Here is a 26,623-nt window from a genome sequence, read left to right as displayed (position 1 = left end):
TTTGCTGCTTGGAGTCTTTTTTTGTTTTATAACTCTACTGTCCTTTACTTTGTGACGTGCTGCTTTAACTGTTGGCGCTATATAAACCCTGCATAATAATAATCATAGTATTCATAATTAGTAACATTTTGTAAGCTACAATTATTCGTACATATTCATTAAAACTATGTATTTGTTTTCAGTTAAGTCCTTAGAGAGAAGGAGAAGGGTGTGAATGTTCCAGAGGTTTCTAGAAGCTGCCAAGACTGTGGCATGTTCCAAGCACAACATTCAGTTTTTCAGCCAGGTTTCACAGGAATCCAACAACTGGCTATTTTCCGGAGCACTGTTAAACCTCCTCAGGGATCAGAATTTCAGAGATACTTTGGCCATTTACTGTAACATGCTTCTTAGTTAAAAAAAAAAAACAACTCTCTCTAGGCCACTCAAAGGAAGTTTCTTTTTTTAAACAATCTGATCAAACAACAAGATATATTCCACAAATAGCTGTCGACTACTAAAAGGTGCATTTAAAAAATAAACATAAAAAAAAGCACTGTAGCAGAAAGCGTTTCATAGGTAGAAGTATGAAATTGTTGGAAAATGTTTTAAAACAAAAAACGAAGATCTAGTGTAATATCATAAGTGTACCTTTTGAGTTCTCATCATAAACTTACCCTGTTATTCACAAAATGGTGAAGAGTTTGGAGAAGGCAGGAGAAGCAAACAATCTAGGACAACATAACTGAACTGGAGAATTTTTCCAAATCAGCTATGTTGTCCTAGATTGTTCACTTCTCCTGCCTTCCCCAAACTCTTCACTGATCTTTCTTGACTGTTTTACATTTATACAATTGTACCCCAAATACAGTCTTGCAGATTCTGCCTCTCTCCAATGGTGATTAATAAATCACACAATTTCAGTTAGCACCCTTGCTTAACATCCAAGATAAAACCAGTTACAAGAAAAGCCATCTTAAGATGATATAAAACTTTTCAAACACAGCAGTAAAGATAAATTATGTTAGGTTAACTGCCGCTTGATGACAGGTGTCCACAATAAAAAAGAGGTGCGTCAGTTAACACCTTAATTAAGAAGTCTTTAACATGAGTCAACACACAGAAGTCTAAACAGACCAAATCGCCAAGAAACATGGTTAAACAAAATCTGCACCATCACTTCAAATAGAGCAGTCTGGAGGGGCTGGGAGGGCACCTACATCCACTCAAACCTTATTGGCAGAAGATAACTTTTTTATAGGGAAGCTACTAAGGCCCCATTCACACCTATATTTTAGGTGCGATTGGGGATTCCTGCATCAGAAACTTGCAATTTCCTGCGGCAGGAATCCTTAATCTGCCGTTTAGAAGCAAGTTATAGATTAACACTGAACACTAATAATAATAATGAACACTGGCACACCATATGTAATTGTATGCGATATGATTACATGCAGTTAGGAATCAATCACTCTGGATGCATGGTTGATCTCCTCCTTGTCACTGTGGAGTGCACCCCTTCCTACTTTTTTTTTACATCCCTATTGCCTACATCACATTCTGCCACAATTGCTTGTAACGTAAATTTAAAAGATCCATTGTTTTAAATAGACCTCTTTGGCAAAAATGTGTTATGTTGCAGTATCTTCGAACAAAAAAAGCAATGCATCTGAAAGGCATGCCAACAAGTGCACTGTGGTGTAAACGAGCAGTGGAAAAAGTACACAGAATCCCATTCAGAAAATTTTTCAGGACTTGTATGATAGCACTGCAAGGACTAAATTCGCTTCGCATTCAAAACACATAACTTTCACTACCATACCAAAATAGTGCTAGGTGGTTCAATTATATATTTTAACAGCCCACTTGAAAGTGAAAGCCTATTTTGGTAGGGGGTGGGGGGTGGGTAGGCCTCCAGGTCTAATTGTATATTTGGAAATAATGCGAGCAACATTATATAAGTCTTCCTACCTTGGAGATAATGAGGTGTGTCATTACAATACCTTTCTCACACTGTGTGCTAAGTGGGAGGGTCCACTTGCTTTAATTACAGGTTAGTCCCAGTGGTGTCTTATGAGAAACACTGCAACGCTTGCATTCTTGCAACCATACAGTACTGTGCAAAAGTTTTAGGCAGGTGTGAAAAAATGGTGTAGAATAAGAACACTTTCAAAAATATATATTTTTATTGTTTTCCGTTACCCCAAGGAGAACTATGGGAAAAAACACTGACCCCCATAGTTCTCCTTTAATCAAATTAGAAAATGCAAAGTGAGTGAACAGAAGAAAAATCTAAATCAAATAAAAATTTGGTGTGATGACCCTTTGCCATCAAACCACCATCATTTCTTACACTTGCACAAAGTCAGGGATTTTGTAGGTTTAGAGTCAGGTATATGATTAACCAATGATAGCAATCAGGTTCTAATGATCATCAATGTCATAGGTTGGCCGAAAAACAGTCATTAACTGAACCAGAAACAGCTGTGAAGGCTTAAAACTGGGTGAGGAACGGCCAAACTCTGCTACTAAGGTGAGGTTGTGGAAGACAGTTTCATGTCACAGGTCATACAGGTGTGCGATTGGCCCCAAATGTATTCTGCAGCAGGACAACGACCCCAAACATACAGCCGATGTCATTAAGAACTGTCTTCAGTATAAAGACGAACAAGGAGTCCTGGAAGTGATGGTTTGGCCCCCACAGAGTCCTGATCTCAACATCATTGAGTCTGTCTGGGATCACATGAAGCGACAGAAGGATATGAGGCAGCCAACATCCAAAGAAGATCTGTGGTTAGTTCTCCAAGATGTTTGGAACAACCTACATGCCGAGTTCCTTCAAAAACTGTGTGTAAGTGGACCTGGAAGAATTGACGCCGTTTTGAAGGCAAAGGGTGGTCACACCAAATATTGATTTGGATTTCTCTTCTGTTCATTTACTTTCCATTTTGTTAATAAAAATAAACTATTAACACTTTTATTTCTGAAAACATTCTATAGCTGGCCATACACCTTACAATTATCTGCAGATTTTCTGTGGTCAGATGGAAAAGGTGCAACAGATTCCTCCATTTACACTTAACTGTGTGGATGGAGTAATCTCCACCTGGGCCAATCTGTTGCACTTTTTCCATCTGACCACAGAAATAATTGTAAGGTGTATGGCCAGCTTTACTTTACAGCATTGTTTCCACACCTGCCTAAAATATTTGCGCAGTACTGTATATAGTCCTGGGGATGCCAGAAATATTGTCTCAACCTTTGCAGACAGAAAAACAAAAAGTACCACTGAAATCGATGCAAAGCAGACTGCTTAAAAATCCTAGCTGGCAATATATTAAAAATGTAGTTTTTATACCGTTCGCTCACAAAGATTTGAGTAGCAATTGTATTGATCCTTTAAAGTGCACACTGACAGCCACCAGACTGAATAGGGGAGTGCTTGAACCGATTTTCTGTTGGTAATGCTTTAGGGTGGCATTCCATTGTCAATTTAGTTTGTTTAGTAATCAACAGCACAAGTGAGCAGTGGAAGTGGAATGCCTTATTATAGTCCTTATTCATGTCTTATCCTTAAAAGCAGAGAGATATTAGACATGGTTAGAATAACTTTTTAGCAGGCAAGTTTTATTAACCAGTTGTCGTCCGCCCACCGTAAAAATACACACAGACGGTGGACGCTTCCCAGCGGGTGGACGTACATTTACGTGATTTTTTTTTTTTATGGGCACGCGCAAACAGGATCCCACTGGGAATCTATACTGCCGATACCGGCTGTTACATACAAGCGTTCGGCTGACTCTACAGACGGCCGACCACTTGTATGACTGCATGTAATGTGCGCCCCCCTCCATTCCTGTGCTCTCTCTCTCGACAATGTATAATTACATCACTTCTGCCTTTAGCTGTCATTTCTCTGGCTGCTATAGCCAGAGAAGAAGCTGGTGAAGCAGATCTCTGTTTCAGTTTCTTTGTGGGGTCCCTAGGTGACATTAGGGGTCTTGGAGACCCCTGATGTCCCCATAAAGAGGACCTGTCACTGTATATTATCACAAAAGGGGCTTGTTATCCTCTATGTGATGGCATAAAGAAGACCTGTTTTAAGTGTAAAAGGAAAAAGAAAGGTAACAAAAAATTGAAGACTCATTAAAAAATAAAAAACACCCCCAAAAAAATATAAGTCCCCAACCTCAGCGTGTACGAACATATAAAACGTAAATACACGTCGGGTGTACCTACATGCGAAAACAATTATTACGCCACACATCACCACACCCATGGGAGACTGAGCAATAATTTTAGGACCAATAATCACTGATAACACTAAACTGATAAGCGGTAAAAGCGTCATCTATGGCCAATTTTAGGCATGGTAGTGTTTTGCGAGCGCACGCAATTTTGAGGTTCAACATGTTTGGTGTCTATTTACCCGACGTGACCCCGTCTTCAAAATTTTACCAAAAAATTGGGTAATAAATGTTTTCTAACAAAGTAAGGAAAACAGGTGTTTCAAAATTTTGGGTACTTTTTTTTTATTATATAGTAAAAAATAAAACCCCCCAGTGGGGATTAAATACCACAAAAAGAAAGCTCTGTCTGTCCCTAAAAAAAATGGTATAAAATTAATTTCAGTACAGCATTGCATGACGGAATAAATGTCAGTCAAAGTACTGCAGCGCTGAATACTGAAAAGTGGCCTGGACACGAAGGGGGTTTAACACCACGGTCTTTAAGTGGTTAAAGAAAAACTATTTTTTTGCATAAAACATGTGCTATGAAGATATGTTCTTTGGGTAAAGATAAGTGTAGTCTCATATCGCTCCAACACATTGAATTACCAAACCATGACTCGAACATTTAGTCAACTAGTCAGATTCCGAAAAAGTACTTGAGAGACTTGTAGTGCACCAACTGGAAGTCATTAGCACCACTCCTGCTGCACACAAGTCACAGCCTACAAATGAGGCCCCCCACCATCCAAACATATGCATTCCCAAATGTCTAAAATACTAAACTTCTTAGTTTTTTTTACTAGAATTGTAAATTATCAGAGTGGTACATTCTTGGAATCAAACATTTTTTTTTTTCTTCCTTCAAACAGTCAACAGTATGATAGAATTCCCAGACATAAAACATGAAATTAGACAAGTACAAATAAACATATTTTATAGTAAACCTGTCCTGTAGAAAAATAATGGAACTGCTATTGCTGACTTCCATCTGTTTGTTATCCATTTGTCATGCTGACCCATAGGCTGAACTATTTTCTGGCCCAGAACAAATACAAATACATAGTCAGAGAAATGTCAGAAATCCCTATCTGTATGCTTGTTCCAGGTCACTCAATTTATTGAAGCTAGTGGGTCAGCATGACAGCCAAGCAGCCAGCATTTACAGAAACGCATGACAGACACATGGGGGGAGTTCAAACAGAGACTCAGTGAGACACATAAGAAAAGGTGTCTCAGGGTTACTGGAATAGTGTAGTTATTTGTGCCAATTTACGTACAAGGCTACATAGCATTCATGAATTTGGCCCAAACCTATGAAACTGCTGCTGGCTTGTGAGACAAACTTTGGGTCAGATATATACACACTGATAAAGTACAGAGATGCGTTACATCTCTCTCCAAAGTGTGGCAAATGTATCAGAGACAGATTTCTGTCAAATCTTCAGCTTCAAGGACTCGAGCCGAAGGAACGTGTCACATACTGCAAAAGAAACATAAAATATGAACATGCAACAGACTAGTTACACCAAAAAATATTTGGTCCTACTTTGCATCACCTTTATTTCCAAATTGTTGGAGTTCATTATGCAGAGGCAGTAAAAGAACCATGTGCATCCCAAAAGCACAGCTCCAGAATAAAATATGTGGCGGTAGATTTCTGGAAAAATGGTGCAGCAGGTTTTTGAATTTGGCACAGACATCTACTAGGCTGCATCAATGCCAAAAATCTGGCGCAAAAGCGATACTGAATTCCCCTGACAGTATCCTCCATGTTTTATGACTAGTTTCCCTTAACTACTTGCAGGGTGGAGCAATTTCTCAATTTTTTCACACAAGCAGTTTTTTGGCCAAAAATTCAGATCTGATCAACACCCCCAAATAATTCTAAATTCTATAATTTTAGAAAGCAGAGGCCCTGTAGAGTAATAAGAAAAAAAGCTACCGTATATATACTCGAATATTAGCCATCCCGAATATAAGCCGAGGTACCTAATTTTACCACAAAAAAACTGGGGAAAAATATTGACCCGAGTATAAGCCGAGGGTGGGAAATGAGGCAGCTACTGGTAAATGTACAAAAGGAAGATAGATACCAATAAAATTACAGGCAGTTTCTCTACTCCCCACTGGGAGAGAAAAAATGGATGCACCGCTGTATCAGCCAGAAAATGGCAATTTCTGCATTATGCCAAAAGTGTCATTTTCGGTCGTTATGTTTCGGTGGCCGATATATCAGTGCATCCCTAAAATTAATAAATCGGCTAACTAATTGATTATGAAAATAATCGTTAGCTGCAGCCCTTACTGCTCATCAGTTTATTAGTAACCGTGATTGATGTCCCTAGAATTATTGCTCTCATACCGACGTTTGCAGCAATATGTAATATGTGTGGCGCAATTGTAATTTTTTTATATGCAATGTATTTTTATTTTTTTTCCTAATTTAACATTATTGCTATCACATAGGGGACTAACAAGCCCACTATGTAACAACAAAGAGGATGTGGCAGGTCTTTTTCTGTAGAACAAGTATCTTGTTGCACTCCTTACTGGATAGAGATACCTGATACACAGGTGGGTGCTTGTAGCGACCATGGATGGCAACGTGCAGAAACTGAATGTGTAGAAGCGTCACCAGCACACTAATGGCTCAATGAAATAAGCAAAAGTCCATTTATTGAAGGAACATCGACATTCAAAAACTAACATTTTCGGGGCCACACAGGGTCCCCTTCATCAGGCTCAGAGCCTCGTCATTCTGACCCTGTGTGGGACCCGAAAGTGCTAGTTTTTGAATGGCGATGTTCCTTAAATAAATGGACTTTTGCGTATTTCATTGAGCCATTAGTGTGCTGGTGAAATTTTTACACTTTCAAGTCTTCTTTATGGAGACATCAGAGGTCTATTATGTGTGGGGGCCACACTTCCCACAGCCATACAGGAGATGTAAACAGCCATTGCCAAGGTCGCTGCTGATCTTGGTATAACTGCTTCAGGATGCTGCCATTTACATTAAGCGGCCCTGAAGCAGTTAAAGTAGGGTATACACGGGTAGATTTTCCAATAAAGGTTAGTACAAAAAATCTTGTCAAAACATTCAATAAAGCCATTAAAGACGTATCTCTTGAAATTTCGCTTCATTTTTGTTTTGGTTTATCATTCGATTTTGGAATGAACCGAGTTTCCTGAACAAGAACCACATTCGCCGTTAGAATTTTGGTTCGATCGAGAAACCTTTTTCCAACACGCTCCTGTAACATTTTTCATCAATGTGGTCAAAACTGATCGATTCAACCCCATCATCTATTAGAAGGTTGAACAAAAGTTCTAAAATTGAATTAGTTCGTACGAAATTCTAACAGTTAAATTCTCTGATGTACCACATATTTCTATTTTTCCCAGATATACATCTCTGTAATACATGCACACTTCCCCATATTCCCTCTCTCTAAAGCCTGTACAAGTACAGACAAATATTTGCTGATTCTTCCAGAAATACATTGAGCTCCCAACATCTTGTAGTGAGCTGACAATGCTGCCTCTATCAGCACTGCTTGGGATGTTATTGCAGCTAAGAGTTCTCACCTACTAGATTATAGAACATCTCCCCCATCCCTATAAAATGAGGGGGGTGTTCTGAAGTCCAGAATACCAAGAGGTGAAGCTTTTGGTTTAGGTTGTTAGGATCCCAGAGTTTTGGTAACCAGGTAATTCTTGCTGAGCTCTCACCTGCTGTATTATAGAACATATCCCCCTCTCCTTATCTGTATAAAATGAAAGGGGGTGTTCTGAAGGCCAGAATACCAAAGAAGTTAAGTTTGTAGGATCCCAGGGTTTTGGTAATCAGGTAATCCTTGCATAGTTATAGCCTAGGTAAATAGCACGACATAGACCCTAACCACATGCAATTTAATGTACAGACTTACTTGACTTGAAAACATATAGGAAAAAAACAAAATATATATAAATTTTGTTTTGGGCGGGGGGGGGGATACATTGGAGGACAATATTTTTAGAGAAAATATTTCAAACCGTATCAATTGTTAAAGTATGATGTGCATATTTTATGGGGGGGGTTATTGTATATATAACATTTTCCAAACATTTTATATAGGGAGGACCAATAACACTTGTTTTAGCATAAATATGACATTTTCATATGCAATATTTTTTACTTGGTTGGAAAAAAAACATATTTGCTTTTTTTTTTATATTCATGAATAGAAAAAAGAAAATGTGTTGTGCAACTGTACACAATCCCATTAAAAATGAGTTAGTAAGAACCATGCTGAACCTGTGTCTGTCCATTAAAGCGTATGCCATTATGACACACTCTAGGAGAGGCTACCACAAACTATGCTTTTAAAAAACATTTTCTCCATGTATATGACAGTTAGAGCCCCTGAGACCCCATAAACAGTGTTTCTGGTTTTCACAGAAAGGATTGCTGTTTTTCTGAAACTGCACTGCGGTTAAGTTATATGGTCAATTTAGATGCAAATAGTGCTTAGCATAGCTCTTCTTTAACCTAATTTGCACTGTACTGGATGTTACGGTGGTGATTATCTGAGCCACAGACAGTAAGGGGTTTACATGTACATCAGTACATTACTGAGGATTGCTTGAGGGACAAGTCCCAGACAAAGCAAGGCGTGCATTCAGAACAGCCAGCAAATGAAGTGAAAATAAAAGAATGCATATATAAATGTGTGTGATGTACTGATTTATTGGGCGAAGGATGGCTCAACTACTATCTGTGAATGTATGCTTGTGCAGCAATTTCCCATTTGCAAATCTGGAAAGCGAAAGTTGCAAGTATAAAGATCTTTAATACTCCAGTAACAAGCAAAAACATGTATGTGACTACCAATTCCATGGCTAGGCTTCCAGAATATGTATGAAACCTCACCTGTCCTGATAATGTCACTGCACGGAAGTCAGCATTATTAGGGGGTGTAAAACAGCTGTGATCTCAGACAAACCTCTTGTTATTGGAATATGCAATTGTTGCTTGGGCGGGTATCCTTTGGCATACGGGCAAATTGACAGCTGGCAACATTTTCTACAGAGTTCACAGGTTGGCAATGCAAGGTTAATCCCCCCATCGCCTAATTGCAAGGAAAGCTTAGCAACTACTGTAATTTGATGCAGAAGGCATGATATGAGCTTGTTTAATTGTTTAGACTGTTGATTTCAAAGCCTAGCTGCAAGTGGGGGCAACTGTAACTGTGATGAGTGTTTATTCATAAATATGTATTGCAAGACGCTTGTGACAGCTGCATACAGCAATAAAAATCATAAAGATGTGTGCTCCATGACAGCTGCTGCAGCAGCCAATGTCAGGTACCAAATCTGTACAGTTAATCTTTGTCATCAATGTAGAAAGAGGATCAGGGTCCTAGACACATGTAATAATCACAATAGATTTCATTCACATAGTGTAACATAAAAGGGAAAAGAACTGTATTTTTAGTCAAGTGTCCATGATTTACAAATAGAGCTGCAGCTAACGATTATTTTCAAAATCGATTAGTTAGCCGATTATTAAGTTCGATTAATCGGTTAATCGGATAAACTATAAAATAAAGTTTAAAAAATGGCTCCAGTGATAGGACTACTAGTTTGTATTGAGGTTGTAGTCCATCACAGGAGCAAGCTTGGACCGGTGGAAGTAAAAAAGAAAAAAAGATAGTGTGGTGTGCAATATAGTGAAATGGAAAGTGTAAAATTATACAGCAATGCATGCAGAATGGCACCGGCTATAGAGGACTACAAAACCCAGCAATAGTACATTATACAGCACAATGCAGAATACCGCCAGCTTTAGAGCCATACAACAAATCCCAGTAATAGTACATAATAGTTGGTGGCATTCTGCATTGTGCTGTATAATGTACTATTGCTGGGTTTTGTAGTCCTCTATAGCTGGTGGTATTTAGCATTGTACCACTTTATAATGTATTATTGCTGGGATTTGTTGTACTCTTCTACAGCTGGTGGTATTCTGCATTGCGTTGTATAATGTATTATTGCTGGGACTTGTAGTCCTCTATACAGCGCAATGCAGAATATCACCAGCTATAGAGTACAACAAATCCCAGCAATACATTATACATACAGTGTATAATGTATTGCTGGGATTTGTATTCCTATGTATAATATACAGCACAATGTACCATCAGCTATAGAGGAATACAAATCCCAGCAATACATTATAGAGCACCATGTGTGGGAAAGTGCAGGCTTACCTGAGCAGTCTTCCAGCAACTTGCTTCTGAGATCGGACCTGTCTATCGGCGGCTGTCATCCCCCCACACCTGCTCCTCCTTACTACATCTCCCCGAGTCCCTGTGCCGATCGTGGATGGGGCAGGAAATGTGAGGCGGGGAGGAGGTGCGGCGTGTGGAGCGTGGATGCGAGCGGGTCTGGCAGCGGCGAGCGTGAGGTGGGGATGAGGTGCGGCGCACAGCGTGTGGAGCTGTGAACAGGGCCAACTGAACGGAAACCGATTAATCGATTATTGAAAAAGTTGACAACTTTTTCAATAATCGATTATAATCGATTATGTCGATTAGTTGTTGCAGCCCTATTTACAAATCTTATTGGACCACAGGGTGGAAGAAAACAGTTACAGCTCTGAAAATAAAAATGCTTATCCTGGTGGGTTAGCTTTGTGAATGAAGTCTAAAATTTATTTTTTTCTGTTTTGTAGAACAAAATGCAGCCAACAAGTTTTTCATTTCTTTCTATGATAAATTTGCATCACAGGGATATTAGGCAGGGCACTCCGAGACTGACAACGTCTGAAGCTTGCTTGGAAGCTAGATACAGCCACTCAAAAATAGCTCACTGAGGTTTTACTAAATTTGGCAAGGAGACAAGGGAGTAACAAAGATCAGTGTATTCCCCCACCGCTGGTCTGCTCCCCGAAGGGCAGACAGGCGTGTACTGCACTACATAGATTTTTAAGCAGCTTCACGTTTAATAGTGATGCCACAGGACCATACACAATTATCCATGACTAGATTAGGGCATAGGTGATAAAAAGTATTTTAAAAAATTCAATAAAATCACATATATGCACATTGAGCAGAGATGGCCAATGCAAATGATGTCTATACTACATAGGGTCCATTAGACAATCAATATTCAAGTAGTATTTGTGTAAACAGCAGTGTGCTTGTGATCAACGATCAATAACAAAAAAAGACTCAGACCTAGTTGGTGATGTCTTCCAACAGAGCGGTCAATTCAAAAATCGCACTACAAGGAAAAACACATCATTACAAAGGAAGTAATCACACTCGGCTAAGTGCTTGGTAACCACTAGGGATGCACCGATACCGCTTTTTTGGTATCTAGTACCTTTTTTTTCTTTACTAGTGGATACCAAATACTACCGGAAGTCCCATTAAGGAAGCCGGGGGGGAATAACTCACCGCACGGCTTCCTGATTAGCCGGGAAGCCATCTCCATGCTCCATGTGAGGAACAAGCATGGATCTGGCTTTCTGGGCAATCAGGAAGCCAGGTGGTGTGTATTGACTCACCGCCCAGCTACCTGATTGGCCAGCTTCCCGACCAATCAGGTAGCTGGGCGGTGAGTCAATACACACCACCTGGCTTCCTGATCGGCCGTGAAGCCGGCTCCATAACCAAGCGATGAGGGAGCATGGAGCCAGCTTCCCGGGCCATTAGGAAGTCAGAGGGGGTGAGTCATTACTTCCTGATTGGCCAGGATGTCAGCTCCATGCTCCCTGGTGAAGAGGGAGAATGGAGCCAGCTTCCCAGCCAATCAGTTGGCCGGGCAGTTTGTAAAGACTCACCGCCCGGCTTCCTGATACCGGGGGTTCCGGTATCGGGATAGGCATCAAGAGCATTTCAGAGAGTACGAATACTCGCTCAAATACTCGGTATCGATACCAATACTAGTATCGGTATCAGTGCATACCTAGTAACTGGTATGCTGATAATCAGCCCGTGTACAGCTAACAGAAAAATTGTACCCTCAATTCATTTCATTTCAATAGTCACAAAAAATATTCTCTTTTTACTTCTAAGCAAGAATGCTAAGAACAAGTTTACAAGCAGAAATTATAGATCACAGTGGCAGCAATGAAACTCTAAGGCTCCGTTCACACAATAGAGGTTTTCCGCACGTATTTGTACGCATGGAAAATCGCAAAACAGGAAAAATAATACATCCCAGCGTGACGCCGTGCGGCACAAAATCCAGAATAACGCAAAAAATACAAGTGCGATATTCTGGGTGACTTCCGCCCGACGTTCCGGCTGTAGTAGTAGCCACAAGTGCGTGGAAACCCTGCATATGTTAAAAGGTATGCGTTTTCGTGCCGTGTGGAAAACCGCTTTAAATTTCAAACCACTGTGTAAAGTGAGCCTAATAACTGCAAATTGGACCAAGTCAAATGTACAGTAGTCTCCACAGATGTCTGTCTCAACATTGCATTTAGGCCCCTCCCATAGCTATTCATTGGATTAAACATTGTTTTGCATTGCTTTAACACAACGCACATTGCAGTGCAGCATTGATATAAATTTGCTCGAGGTCCAGCTTTTGGTGGGTTGGGTTGAGTTGGCAAAATGAAATGAATGGGCCGTAGATGCCAAGCAGCGCTATGATTGTGAAGGGGGCCTTCAAGGTGATCTATACTGTTCCAAAAAGACGTTCTTCAAATGGACCTAACAGTAAATCACACAAAATGCTACAGAAATATCCAAAATCACATATTTCTCTGAATTCCTCTAACCTTCAGTGTCAGTTACTGGACCAATTGTCTACATTTTTGTCATTGTTTGCATGATCTCTGCCAAAGGGACTTTAGGCTGGGTTCACACCTAGGCGTATCGAATATGCGCGTTTTGTGACGCACGTTTTTACCGTGATTCGCTATTTTCCGAGGGCTACTTGGCTGTATCCCAGTAGAAACGCGCGACAAAAACGCCCCAAAGAAGCTCCTGTACTTCTTTGGGCGTAGGGCGTTTTGTAGCGCGTTCATACGGCCTGTAATACGCCCAGGTGTGAACCATACCCATAGGAAATAATGGCATTTCGTTTTTTGAGCGTTATGCAAAACGTTCGAACGCGCTACAAAACGCCCAGGTGTGAACCAGGCCTTTTAAGAAATGACACATCCAACTAGCAGCTCTGCCTGATCGCCAGGAAAAGTATCCTTATTTTCTACAAAAGTGACAGTTATTACTTCCAAAGTCCAATGAGATTTGAAAGGTACAGTCACGTGGCTGAAAACAAGCATTCTTAGTCTTATGTTAAAGCTTTGTGAAATTAGCCTCATATGACAAATGACTTCAACATGTGACTGTCATTACAAGCCAGGAGAATTTGCAAGAATTAAGAAAACAGATACATATTTCAAATGCCTCAATATGAATAGAAAATGCTAGTTGACTGCCTGTTATGCTGAATCCCTGGCTTCAATAACTTCTTAATCACTGACCTACAACAATTAAGCTCATCAGGAAATTCAGATGTCATTATCTACATACATTTTCTGGGTTGGTGACTTAAGCCATTAAAGCAAGAGGATCAGCATGGCAGCCAGGAAACTACCATTTGTAAAAAAAAAGTCAGAAGGCTTTTGTTTCATTGCCATGCATTGGCAGCCCTTTCCGAAAAAATGAGCTAATGCAATGCATGTTCACATATGTGTGATGATGCACTAGAATGAGAAGGTGTGAAGAGGCCCCTCATATTGTTGTAGTCAGCCGCGGTCTCACCTTGAACACCTCTGTGTAATAGTTTTACAATCTGGGAATAATAATAAGAATATATTACTGCTCTGTTTAAAACGTTGTAAGATATCCACTCTGTAATACATATATAGAAGACACGGAGAAATTTCAACTAAAAAAGGCAATGTAATGTAATGCAAAATAAAGTATAAAAGTTATGTGGGCAGGCAAGACTGACAGACATCAGCACAGCTGCTCAACAGACGGACCATGCATTGTCTTTTTAGGGAATTCCTCTTTGGCTTGATCCTATGTAGCCCGCCTACCCCACTTACATTCCATCCTATTTCTGTCACTTCCCTGATATGCAGACATGAAGCCATCACTTAACGCCTTCACTGCTATAAGAAACTTACATGAATTCTACGCTTCCCTAAAGCCAACCCGAGACTTTCCATTTGATTGTAATTCAATTTACCTTGTGTAAGCACAGTAACAATAAGATTATGAGGGTTTTTAATAACATTACAAATCTAGTAAGACTGTTTTAAAACCGAAGTCTGCAGCAAAAATAACAAGACTCAAATCTGTGGGTCAAGACTTCAAACGTGGTCCCCGATATGCTTTCCATTTAAAATGTAAAGGTGCCCATACACTGCTTGATTCTCGTACCAGAATCGCGGGAAATCCCGCGATCGTACGAGAATCGAACAGTGTGAACGAAGACGTGCGACCGTTTCTACTGTACGGTCGCACGTCTTTTGTCTAAGGAGCAGGTTAGAAAACCAGCCGAGAATCGTACGATTTTCGGCTGGTTTGAACGGTGCTCGGGATAAATGCCGAACGGGCCCGTGTGCGCACGCGCACACTGCCCGTTCAGCATTGCGGTCATCGGAAGCCCGCCCCCCCAGGGGGGCGGGCTTGCGATGATCGAGAGTGCGATCTGCCTGTCCAAGATGGGCCTGTCCAAGATCGTACATTTTTTTAAATCACTTTACAACCATCGCAAGACTAAGGTCTTGCGATGGTTGTACAGTGTATGGCCACCTTTAGGGGGGATTTTTTTTATGGAGAGGAGGTCCCAAGAAAGAAGTAAAACTGACATCTAGAGTTCCCAAAAAGGTGACATTACAGGCATGCACATTAGATTCCCTATTCGTTCTTACGGGAAGTCCGTCATTCGTTATGGCCAATGAATGGGGAATCTATTACACAAGGGCAGCCAGTCCGGGAGTGTCTCCATAAAGAGATTGGAGTGCAGCACCCAGTGGCCTCAGCAAAGGGAAATATAGTGGTTGGCCTGGAGGGTTTGCTGGGGGGGGAGAGGACCTACATTTTAAGGAAAACAGAAATGACAGTTATCCTTTATAGCCAGAGCTTGAAAAATTTGATGGTCTCTCACCAGCCAGTCAAAAATTTCACCAGTCAGCATGACCGGTCTCTAGCCTTGCAATTTATGTTAACATTTTTTGTGGACAGATAGAGCTTTCTTTTGGAGGTATATAATCACCATGGGGGGGGTTATTTTTATTTTACTATATAATGAAAAAAGTACCATAAAAATGTAAAAAAAAAACATTACGTTATGTTATAAAACATCTATTATTACCCATATTTTTAGTAAAACATAAAATTCGGGGTCACGTCGGGTAAATAGACACCAAACATGTCAAGCCTTAAAATTGCGTGCGCCCGCAAGATCGCAAAAAACGCCCATAGGCGACGATTAAAACGCTTTTTCTGCACATCAGTTTAGTGTTATCAGTGATTAATGGCTCTAGAAATTATTGCTCTCACTCCAACGTTTGCGGCGATATTTAACATGTGCGGCACAATAGGCGCAATCTTCGTTTTCGCACGTAGGCGCACCCGACGCATATCTGCGTTTGTATGTGGGGGGCAGGGAATTATTAGGTTTTCTTTTTTTCATATTTTTCATGCTTTATTTTTTTATGATTCTTTAATTTTAGTATTACTTTTTTTTTTTTACACACAGCTTTATTGCTATTACATGGGGGGGCTAAGAAGCCCCCTATGTGATAGCCAATTTACATGGCAGGTCCTCTTTATGGAAACATCAGGGGTCTACAAGACCCCTGTCACCTAGGGACCTCCAGGGAAGCTGATGAAGCAGAGATCGGCTTCATCAGCTTCTGTAGCTGGAGAGTGACACTGAATGCAGGAAGTGATGTAATCTACATCACTTCCTGCATTCAGGGACTGAGGGGAGATCAAAGGGAGTTCGTGTACTGAACTCCCTTTGATCTCCTGTCACAGAGCCGTGCCGCTCCCAGCCGCATCGGGGCACAGCGGATCTCGGGACCGGCAACGGCAGTGACAGTTGCTGCTAATAAAAGCGATCGAGCGTCCATAGAGACACCTGATCGCTTGAATGTAAAGCTCCCGGCCGTTGTAATTACAATGGCCGGCAAGCTGCTCGCCGGGCTCCACCGTCCTCTCGTCACAGACGAGCAGATTTTTCAAGCCCTGTTTATAGCAAAAGGTCAGCTGGCTATGCAAAGCTATGAAGGGGACAACAGTCATTAGCCCTGTCTAAGTTCTGACAGAGCTCAAAATGGGCCTTGAACTCAGAACTCCAGCAGGTCAAGATCTAAGTATATCTAAACAAAAGTAATTATGTATCATGGGTATATCATTTTTTTAATTTTATCTAAGCTTTTTGTACTGGGGAAAAAGAAAAAAAACAATCCAAGTCTGGCTTTTAGAGAACTAAAATAAATTGTTACATGCTGATCTGATTGGATGTAATAGATTCCTCTGCACTCTATGCACCAGGAACTTGATTTATTACATTGGGAATATGTTTAAGAAGACAACAACCAGAATGCATAAGTAAATGCCCATGGCTCTATACACAAGACATTTAGTGTGCCATTTTATGAGCAATATTTTCAAGCATGGTGACAAGTTTGAGCCATGGACCATGTAGGGGGTTTATTCCCAACTGCTGATGTGCTAATTCCATGCACCATTATAGCAGATCTTCTAACGTGTTAGAAAATATGTGACCTTTTAGCAATTGCCCTTCAAATCCACAGATAAGGAAGATGTCCCTTCACAGAATGAGAACAAAACATTGGCATAACTGTAAGCAAAAGTCACAGCACACTCTGGCAATCTGGGAATGAGAAGGAACAAAGGCAGACATCTCAGCATTGGTGCACTCTGTGAAAGATATTCTCCACCAGGACTAGCCATAGTTTGAAGAAAACATTCCAGGAGAAAGAGAGAGAACACACTATAGTCAAATGCAATTGAGGAAGCCTTACAGTTCTTGGCCCTTTCAACAGTGCGCCTATTACTAATGTCCAGTCATTTGGCTCAATAAAAATGCACATCAGCTGGAGTAATATTTATTACTTAATAACAGTGGTATTAGTTTCCTGTATTAAAGAGAACTAGTCATGATCTGGCTTAAGCAAGAATGTAAGTACTCAGTATTAAAGTTCTAAGAGATGTGCAGCTCCAAGCATCATGCTCAAACTTGAAACCAAGTATTTGGATTATTTCAGAAGTTCAACAAATTCCCCTTCAAACGGTTTACCATTTACCAACAATTTCTGTTCTGGTGACACTCCAAAATTTTAGATTTTCCCTGACAATGGTAAGCAGAACAAATAGAATGCATCCACCTAATGGGCACAGCAACTAAACCTGAGTGTGCTTCTATTCAGCTGACCGAAGGAGCAGGTTGGAAAATTCTTGCCCAAATGGAGCTTGCCCATTTTGGTATTCTGACAGCAGCCGGGGGGCGCTGTCTGAATGCTATGTAAACAGCGGGGGATTCCTCAATCACCACTCCTAAGCATTGACAGAGGAATTTGTTCAATTTATTTTTATTTAAATTTACACATATTGGTGTGACAAAAACGGGGCAAAAATTTCCTCTAAGATAGGTTAATAATCAGTCGGTAAATATGTGAATATGTGAAAGAAAAGCAAAATGTTACGATGAAATACGTTAGCGCTTACCATAGAAGTTTCCCAGTATGCTAGACTATCTTTTATAATCAAGTAAAACTGCTGCACAAATTATGGTATTTAGAAGGAGAACTGGAACGGTTTCCCCTATATTAAATTATGAAACTTTTAATAATGCCCAATTTCTTGGTAAAATATAAAAGGCGGGGTCACATCAGGTAAAATAGACACCAAACATGCCAAGCCTTAAAATTGCGTGCGTCCACGAAACCTCAAAAAATGACAATACCCAAAATTGGCCATAGGCGATGCCTTAAAAGCTTTTACCGCTCATGAGTTTAGTGTCATCAGTGATGGATGACCCCAAAATGATTGCTCTCACTCCGACGTTCGCGGCGATATGTAACATGTGTACCGCAATTGAGAAGAGATCTGCTTCTTGTATGTAGCCGGTAACGGCTGTACAGATTCTCAGTGGGGCGCACGAGCATAGGAGAAAAAAAATTATGTACATTTACGTGGCTTCGGGGCAGACGGCAAGGGGTTCAATCAAATCAATATTTGATGTGATGACCCTTTGGTTTCAAGCCAGTATCAATTCTAAAAAGGTGGCCATACATTGTACGATTTTTGTTTGAAAGTCTTTGTTTCTGGTACGAACCCTCGTTCAATTATACCTAGACTTCCTCGTCAAGTATAGTCGAATGTGGACTTCGGAAAGCGATTGTTAGCCAAACTAACCAACCAATTTTTGACAAACTACGGAAATAATTTCCTTTTGCGCATGTGTTGTCTTCTTGGAGATTTTTGGATGAACGAAAACCCCACTGATTCATTAATTTTCGTTGGGTCAGAGCAACACCTGATCAAATCAAAAAAGATTTCGATCACAATATGAAGAATGAAAAATCGGTGACGTGTCATCAACTTTTCTATTTGCGTTCGAGTACATTTTTCAAACGAAAATCATACAATGTATGGCCACCTTTACACTTGCACAAAGTCAGGGATTTTGTAGGATTAGAGTCAGGTGCTAATGATGATTAATTTCATAGGTAGGCCAAAACACTGAAACAGCCGTGTAGGAGGCTTAAAACTGGGTGAGGAACAGCCAAACTCTGCTACTAAGGTGAGTTTTTGGAAGACAGTTTCATGTCACAGGTCCTACACCATGGCAAGACTGAGCACAGCAACCAGACACAAGGTAGTTATACTGCATCCGCAACGTCTCTCTTATAATCGATTATGTCGATTAGTTGTTGCAGCCCTACTCCCAGGCAAAGATTTCAAAGCAGACTGGGGTTTCAACATTTGCTGTTTAAACTCTTTGGAAGAAGTACAAAAACTGGCAACATCGAGGACCGCAGACAAAGTGGTCAGCAAAAGAAACTTAATGCAGCAGATGAGACACATCATGCTTACTTCCCTTCAACATAGGCAACAGTGAAGCATGGTGGAGGTTCCATGCGAGTCTTGGGCTGCATTTCTGCCAATGGAATAGCAGATTTGGTCAGGATCAATGGTGTCCTCAATGCTGAGATATACAAGCAGATACTTATCCTTAATATCATGCCATCAGGGATGCTGTTTTGAAGGCAAAGGGTGGTCATACCAAATATTGATTTGATTTGGATTTTTCTTCTGTTCATTTACTTTGACACTTTAATTTCTGAAAGCATTCGTAGTTTACAGCATTTTTTCCACACCTGCATAAAACCTTTACACAGTACTGTATACACACACCCACCCACCCGTTTCCCAATCTCTGAATGTGTTAAATGTTCTAATGATGAAAAGGACAGCATAAAAAAAACACACCAAAAGCAGATGATCTACCAGGTAGCCAATAGTTACACGGTCACCTAAGTCATTACAACCTATGCCAACATTAAGGCTGAACAAATTCCTGGAGCCCCAAGAAAACTTATGGCTGGTGTCTCTGTTCAGCTGCTTTGAATTGCTTTATATGTTCATAGGATCCACAAAATTCCCTGATGACTCCTAGGGTGAAATGACTGACTAAAATGTACAAGGATTTCTCCACTTTTACACCCAAATAAAATCTATATTGCCAAATGGAACAAAATTAATCACATTAAAAAGATTACAATGGTACATTAGTACATTGTAATTCATCACTTGCATAAAACGCACATTTACATGAACACAAAAAGATTCCATTATCAACATTTTCTAACTATTTCATTGGTAGAACGCCTTATCTACAAAAAGGTTTCAAACATGTCCATTAATGGACAAGGAGGCTCAGACAAAACTTTCATAACAGAGCCTATTCATTTGATTCAAATAGCACACAGAGATTATCCCTCTTCAGCTGTCCTCCAGGAATATGTCACTGTCACTCACAGACTTCTAGGTTGTGACGGCTGTGTGATTCCAGAGACACGAGCTAACAACTATCCATTTATGGCTAAACAGGGCACCAAGACAAGACACTCCCACGTGTACAGTCATTCAGGGTGGGTAGTATGGGCTGCCCCTGACAGTGCCAAATTTGGGAAGGCAGATGGGGGAGTCCCAAAGTATTCCTAAACTAGGGAACGGAACTACAAGAGAAAAAAAAGGGAGAGGGGCTACAAAGGAATATAAAAAGGTTTTGCTCAGTCAGTTCAGAGTTGCAGCTGCAGCATACACCACCTGTCTTTCCAGTTAACACGTTTTAAGATCTCTGCTACATTCAACCATGTGTGACGACGAAGAGACCACTGCTTTGGTCTGCGACAACGGCTCAGGCTTGGTAAAGGCTGGATTTGCAGGAGATGATGCACCCAGAGCTGTATTCCCATCCATTGTGGGTCGCCCCCGCCACCAAGGTGTCATGGTGGGCATGGGACAGAAGGACTCCTATGTTGGTGATGAGGCCCAGAGCAAAAGAGGCATTCTCACTCTGAAGTATCCCATTGAGCACGGCATCATCACTAACTGGGATGACATGGAGAAAATCTGGCACCACACATTTTACAATGAGCTCCGTGTGGCTCCAGAAGAGCATCCCACTTTGCTTACTGAAGCTCCACTAAACCCAAAAGCAAACAGAGAAAAGATGACACAAATCATGTTTGAGACCTTCAACGTTCCTGCAATGTATGTCGCTATCCAGGCTGTCCTGTCTCTGTATGCCTCCGGTCGTACAACTGGTATTGTGCTGGACTCTGGAGATGGTGTCACACACAATGTCCCCATCTATGAAGGCTACGCTCTTCCCCATGCCATTATGCGTCTAGATCTGGCTGGTCGTGATCTGACAGACTATCTTATGAAGATCCTTACAGAGCGTGGGTATTCCTTTGTGACAACAGCTGAAAGGGAAATTGTTCGGGACATCAAAGAAAAGCTGTGCTATGTAGCTTTGGACTTTGAAAATGAAATGGCCACAGCTGCATCATCCTCTTCCCTAGAAAAGAGCTATGAGCTGCCTGATGGTCAAGTCATTACCATTGGCAATGAACGTTTCCGATGCCCTGAGACCATGTTCCAGCCATCCTTCATTGGTATGGAATCTGCAGGTATTCATGAGACAACCTACAACAGCATCATGAAGTGCGACATTGACATACGCAAAGACCTCTACGCCAACAATGTCCTTTCAGGTGGAACCACCATGTACCCAGGTATTGCTGATCGCATGCAGAAGGAAATCACTGCCCTTGCTCCAAGCACCATGAAGATCAAAATTATTGCACCACCTGAGCGCAAATACTCTGTCTGGATTGGAGGTTCCATCCTGGCTTCACTGTCCACCTTCCAGCAGATGTGGATCAGCAAGCAAGAGTATGATGAGGCTGGACCTTCTATTGTCCACCGCAAGTGCTTCTAAATGTGTTTATGTGGTACAATATTCTTTATTTTTAACGCTATGCCTTAAAACTTAGACATTACACAACTTGTGGACTGGAAACTAAAAAGGAGACTTTAATACATACTCATTCATTACAAAAGGTGATGAAACATTTAGCAAATAAATGGTTTGTAAGATCTGGGTGTAGTACTCATTCCAAAATGTTTCAACGAATACACTTCATGTTAATCTGATGCTATGATGCCAAATTAAAACATCTCAACAAGTAATTTTTTTGTTTTGGTTTTGTTTTTAACAAGTATGCCAACTAGCCATTCTTCAGAAATGAAAGCGTATGGGATAGTTATACACTGCGTTTTGCAATCATACCACTGAAAGGTTTGCAATATCTGTCTAATTGTGTTTATCTTTTCTGTAAGTAGCTTCTAAAGATCTTCTTTTATTTTACTACATAGTGTAAAAATGGCTTGATGTTCCCTATATGCATTTTCAGATATTTTAACCCTAAAACACAACAAGCAATCTGTGCATAAGAGCCCACTTTCTGCTTTTACACACATTTATAAAAGCATTCCTAGGTTGTCTATAGAGGTTTATGTCACAGGGGAAAAAAAATCAATTGTAATTGCAGTATTATGTTACAAGGACCCTCCATTCAATCCAGAAGCTAGGTTTTCTAATGTTCTATTGCATCAATGAGGGATACATAAAAAATTTAAAAAAAGCCCAGCAAAAAAAGACAATTATTATTCCAAAGGGTAAAAGAAGGGTGTGCATTCTACTACCACACTGGTGTCCTAAAGCTCAAGCCAAAAAAAAATCTGGTGTTCGTCCAAGTACATTTAAAGGGGTCATCAAAGCAATACCACATACATTAAAACAAAACGAACCTTTCATTTCCTAGACCATGTATTTTTGTGGTTAGAAAAAAAAAATGTATATGCTTCCTCTTGACCTGGAGTTTTAAGTCACATGTCTACGGTATGCTGTTTATTTTCTTTGTACAGAGATACAAAAATTGTCATTAGCAGCATCACTGCTTTACTATAGCACTCCTTTACTTCTTCCTTCTGCAAACTCAAATGTGTCACAGCTGCTGATTCAGCTGTCCACTTGGCCATTATTTTACAATGTTAGAACCCACCAGGAGACAGACAATGCGGATTCCCAAGCTTCCAACTCATAGAAACACATTAATATCCTCCAGGAGATCAGATAAAGGGCTCTCAACTACACAACAGGTTTGTGTGATTCACACTGGAATGCTTTATTATTCCATCTAAATATAAAACATGACAGAAAAGGAGAAACATGACCAAAAAAAAAACACAACCACTGTGAATACATATGACTTGACCAGTAGCACTGTGCATTTAATACGTTTTTCATACATATTTTTTTTCTCAAATCATATTGCAGAAAATAAACTACAAAGAAGTCATAGAATTGTAAAAATGATGTGGAACGCCCACTCAAAATATATTTTAAGCAGTCACCCTAACACAGTAACACTGCAACAAACCCATACTAAACCCCACACTACTACAGACAGAAATATCACATCTGTCAAATGAACACTGATGTTATATAGCAACGCTCAAGTCTGGTTCACTTAAAAAAAAAAAAGTAGAGCTGAAGACAACTACATGCAAAGTGTCGTCATCCACATATCCATTTTTCAACATTCAACTGTTTAGCAATTGAACAATGAAAGTGGCAGTGAACAGGTTGCTATGGGTTATTGTACTATACGCTTTACAGCAAATCAAAATAAAAACTAAATAAATTAACTGCTCTACAAAAACAAACATGCTCAACAAAATCAGCAGAGCCATTAGTGCTCTTTGGATTTCCAATTACCATCAATTTATCTTTAAAAAAAATATCGGTTTTCATAAACCGAGGCACCCAGAGAAATTTACTGTATGTGTTCTCCTTACATTTTTGGTCACTGGAACTCGTGCAGTGCCTGCACCCGGGCCTATAACTAAAAGTTGTAACATTCTGGAGTAGGGCGACTGCCTACTGTTTTTTTTAAAAGCGGAAAGATTTATAAACTGCTTAGGAAAGTTGTTTTTAGGGACCAATTATCATTACATGCCTGTGTATGTGGAAGAACTGGCTCTCTTTTCACCTTAGTTTTCTTTATATATGAAAGGCAGGGTCAGCTAACTACCTTCTCACCAGTTTAAAGTCACACTGAAGTGCCTTAACCATGAACAAAAATGTATCTTATTTGTGTGTCACTCGGCTGTAGAGCCTCAAATCATCTCTGATTGGTGGTGACACTGTCCTTCCTTCTGGAGGGTGGCTACTTTTGTTCCCCATGGTCCCTGTGTGTATTGTAAAGTAGTCACCGCTCCAAGCTCACTCCTGTGATGGACTACAATCTCATGTTTAGTTTACTAATTTGTACAGAGATTGTAGTCCATCACGGGAGTGAGCTTGGAGCGGTGACTACTTTACAATACACACAGGGACCATGGGGAACAAAAGTAGCCACCCTCCAGAAGGAAGGACACTGTCAGCACCAATTCAGAGATGATATGAGGATCTACAGCCGAGCGATACACATACACATTTTTACATCTCTTCTGTAATAAAGAGCCTGCCTGCTTAAAATATTTTAAAAGTTTAGTTACGCTTTACAGAACTGGAAGCATCCTCACAAGCAGCATTGTGACCGCATTGTCACTACCTACCAGCCACACACTGAGATTTGGGAGCTAGTAGGAAGGGCTCCAGATCACATGATCACTGTGACAGCCAATCACATAAATCGGGAAGCTGATTTATTAAAGGGCTGGCTCACACCAGTGGAAAGGGATTAAACAATAGCCGTTTACATTTCTCTTAACTACAGAGCTTCTTTTTTTTTTAGTCTAACATGCACTTCTAGAAGGTGACAGACCGTGTGCGAGATCAAGCAGTTGACCTTGCAGTAGATTTTAGACCTTAGGTGTGACTGTTTACATTATGTTGAGCTCTCACCACAGATATATAGAAGAAAAAGACTAGAGCTACACAAAGACTGAATGAAAACAAAAAGCATGGCATTAGTAATAACACCATCACACAATGTTTTTTTTAAATGGATGTCATCCAAACTCTTGAATATAAAGTAATAAAGAAGTGCCAGTACATACATACAAAGCTGCTATTTGTTAATTGAAAACAAGATGGTAAATTGCTAAGTGACATCTCAAGAAAAAGGATGTTCCATGCAACATTCCCACATAAGGACTTATTTGTCCTCTAAATTACCTCTCTGTTTCACAAGCAGCAAACACATAATGCTGAGCTGTGATATATACATTTGACCTTCCCTGAAGTACCTTTGGGACATAAGTATTCATAGCAATGTTACTTCCAGTCAGTTACGATTCTCGGGAAGACATTTTGTTCATAGAAAAAAGGAAGGTGGTCAGATTTTTTTTGTTTGTTTTAATTTAAATGTGCATCTACAGAATTAGATATCGTCATAAACTACTTCAATACTCACAATTATATTTACAGCTGGCAACTATCTTTTTATTTTTTTTTAAAGGACATGTGAAGACAAACCATAAAACATACATGTGTGTGTACAGAGCAAAAATGTAATTGTGTTCAACCATTTCTCAAATGCAGACATAGCCAGATTTGACCATTTTCATATCTGCAGTACATCACAGCAATACAGCTTAGTCAAGATGTGATTGTGAAGGAGCAGCAGTACACTAATGAGGTCATCTCTGTTCTTTTTCCTCCAATCATCAAGCTCCATTTGTTACATTCACAGCATGCCTTCACCCACCCTCCCTTTGCTGCCCCAGTCTAAGGGCCTGTTCACACGACATGCGTTGTCTGTGCTGACCTGATCCGTACGCTCCTGCACTTAAAATGCATCCCAATGCATCCCTAATGTGTTTTATGGGCTACAGTTCTAACGTGCGCTTACGACAGAAAAAAATACTGCATGTCACATTTTGTCCGGTACGGAAACAGACGAACGCGGCAAAAACGCAACGAAAACGGAACGCAATGCAGCTAAGCAAAAAAAATAGTATTCTTGCTCCACTTTTTATGATGTCATACGACATACGAGTAAAGGAAAAAAATTTATCGGGGTGAGCCCGCAAATCCTCATATAAACTCCAGAACATGGAGTCCCGGAGCCTCAAGATTGGGTGTAGCCAATAACGACGTCTCCTGCGAGCTCGTTCTCTGCAGATTGCTGTAGCCAGCACCATCAACATGCCTGCAAACATGTGATACATGTCTGATCACCAGCTTTACATACACAAAAGGGAAGTAGATGTTCCGAGAAGGTGGAAGTGACCTCAGAGGAAGAATCTGCATACTGGCAGCCCCACGGCTAAAAAAAAAAATGAACTGTCATCATCCGGACCGAAAATGCGTCACAAACGCACTGCATCAGTAGCACCACGTCTGCAGATCCGCACCTGGTCAGGACCTGATATCATGTGAACATGCCCTAAAAGCCAAAATTAAAAAAGGCAAAGAAAGGGGGCTAAAAATGTGTAGAATGTGGTTACTATTGAAAACTACATTGAAGTTATTTTATTTTACATACAGCTTTCTAATCAAACTATGACAAAGAAATGTCTGCATGGAAACACTAAGTTATGGACTAAAAATTTCTGATGTTTAATACATAGACCAGCCGTGTCTTTTTTCTCCTTTAACTCTTTTGCTTCCACAGACATAAGGCTTACATCGGCAGCACTAACCAGTACATTGACTACCGGACACTATAGCAGCCAGGAGTCTGTATATGTTTTCGCAGGGGAACGTTAGCTTTCTTGCGGAAGTGAATCTGCATGTGCTAGAACATGTCACCCCTGATGTCTCTACTTGCCATCTGCCAATTGAAAGGTGAACTCTGCAGGGAGAGAGGGCGGTTTTAAAAGTCTTTTTTTAAAGTGACACTAACC

General features: G+C 40.4%; 2 protein-coding genes across 3 annotated transcripts in view; one reads left to right on the top strand and one right to left on the bottom strand.

The window, feature by feature from the left end:
* MED13L (mediator complex subunit 13 like) overlaps positions 1-26,623 on the bottom strand; it is a 129,510-nt gene that overhangs the window by 69,040 nt on the left and 33,847 nt on the right. The gene's annotated exons all lie outside the window — the stretch shown is intronic.
* LOC108793897 (actin, alpha cardiac muscle 1-like) lies at positions 20,503-21,797 on the top strand. 2 transcript variants are annotated; one of them, XM_018564848.1, is made up of 2 exons: positions 20,503-20,702; positions 20,826-21,797. In XM_018564848.1, the coding sequence occupies exons 1-2, from the start codon at positions 20,571-20,573 to the stop codon at positions 21,702-21,704; spliced, it is 1,011 nt and encodes a 336-aa protein (XP_018420350.1). In that variant the 5' UTR covers positions 20,503-20,570; the 3' UTR covers positions 21,705-21,797. The 2 variants fall into 2 exon arrangements, with proteins under 2 accessions (XP_018420350.1, XP_018420349.1); XM_018564847.1 differs by having other exon boundaries at positions 20,503-21,797.

Source organism: Nanorana parkeri, unplaced genomic scaffold (assembly GCF_000935625.1).
Source record: "Nanorana parkeri isolate BGI_ZX_2015 unplaced genomic scaffold, ASM93562v1 scaffold788, whole genome shotgun sequence".
NCBI classification, from domain to species: Eukaryota; Metazoa; Chordata; class Amphibia; order Anura; family Dicroglossidae; genus Nanorana; species Nanorana parkeri.
Note: the sequence above shows the minus strand (reverse complement) of the source record. Positions and strands in the feature narration are given on the sequence as shown.

Bases quoted from the DNA above. Each gene is read 5' to 3' on its own strand.
- LOC108793897 (XM_018564847.1), top strand. From the start codon at position 20,571: ATGTGTGACGACGAAGAGACCACTGCTTTGGTCTGCGACAACGGCTCA.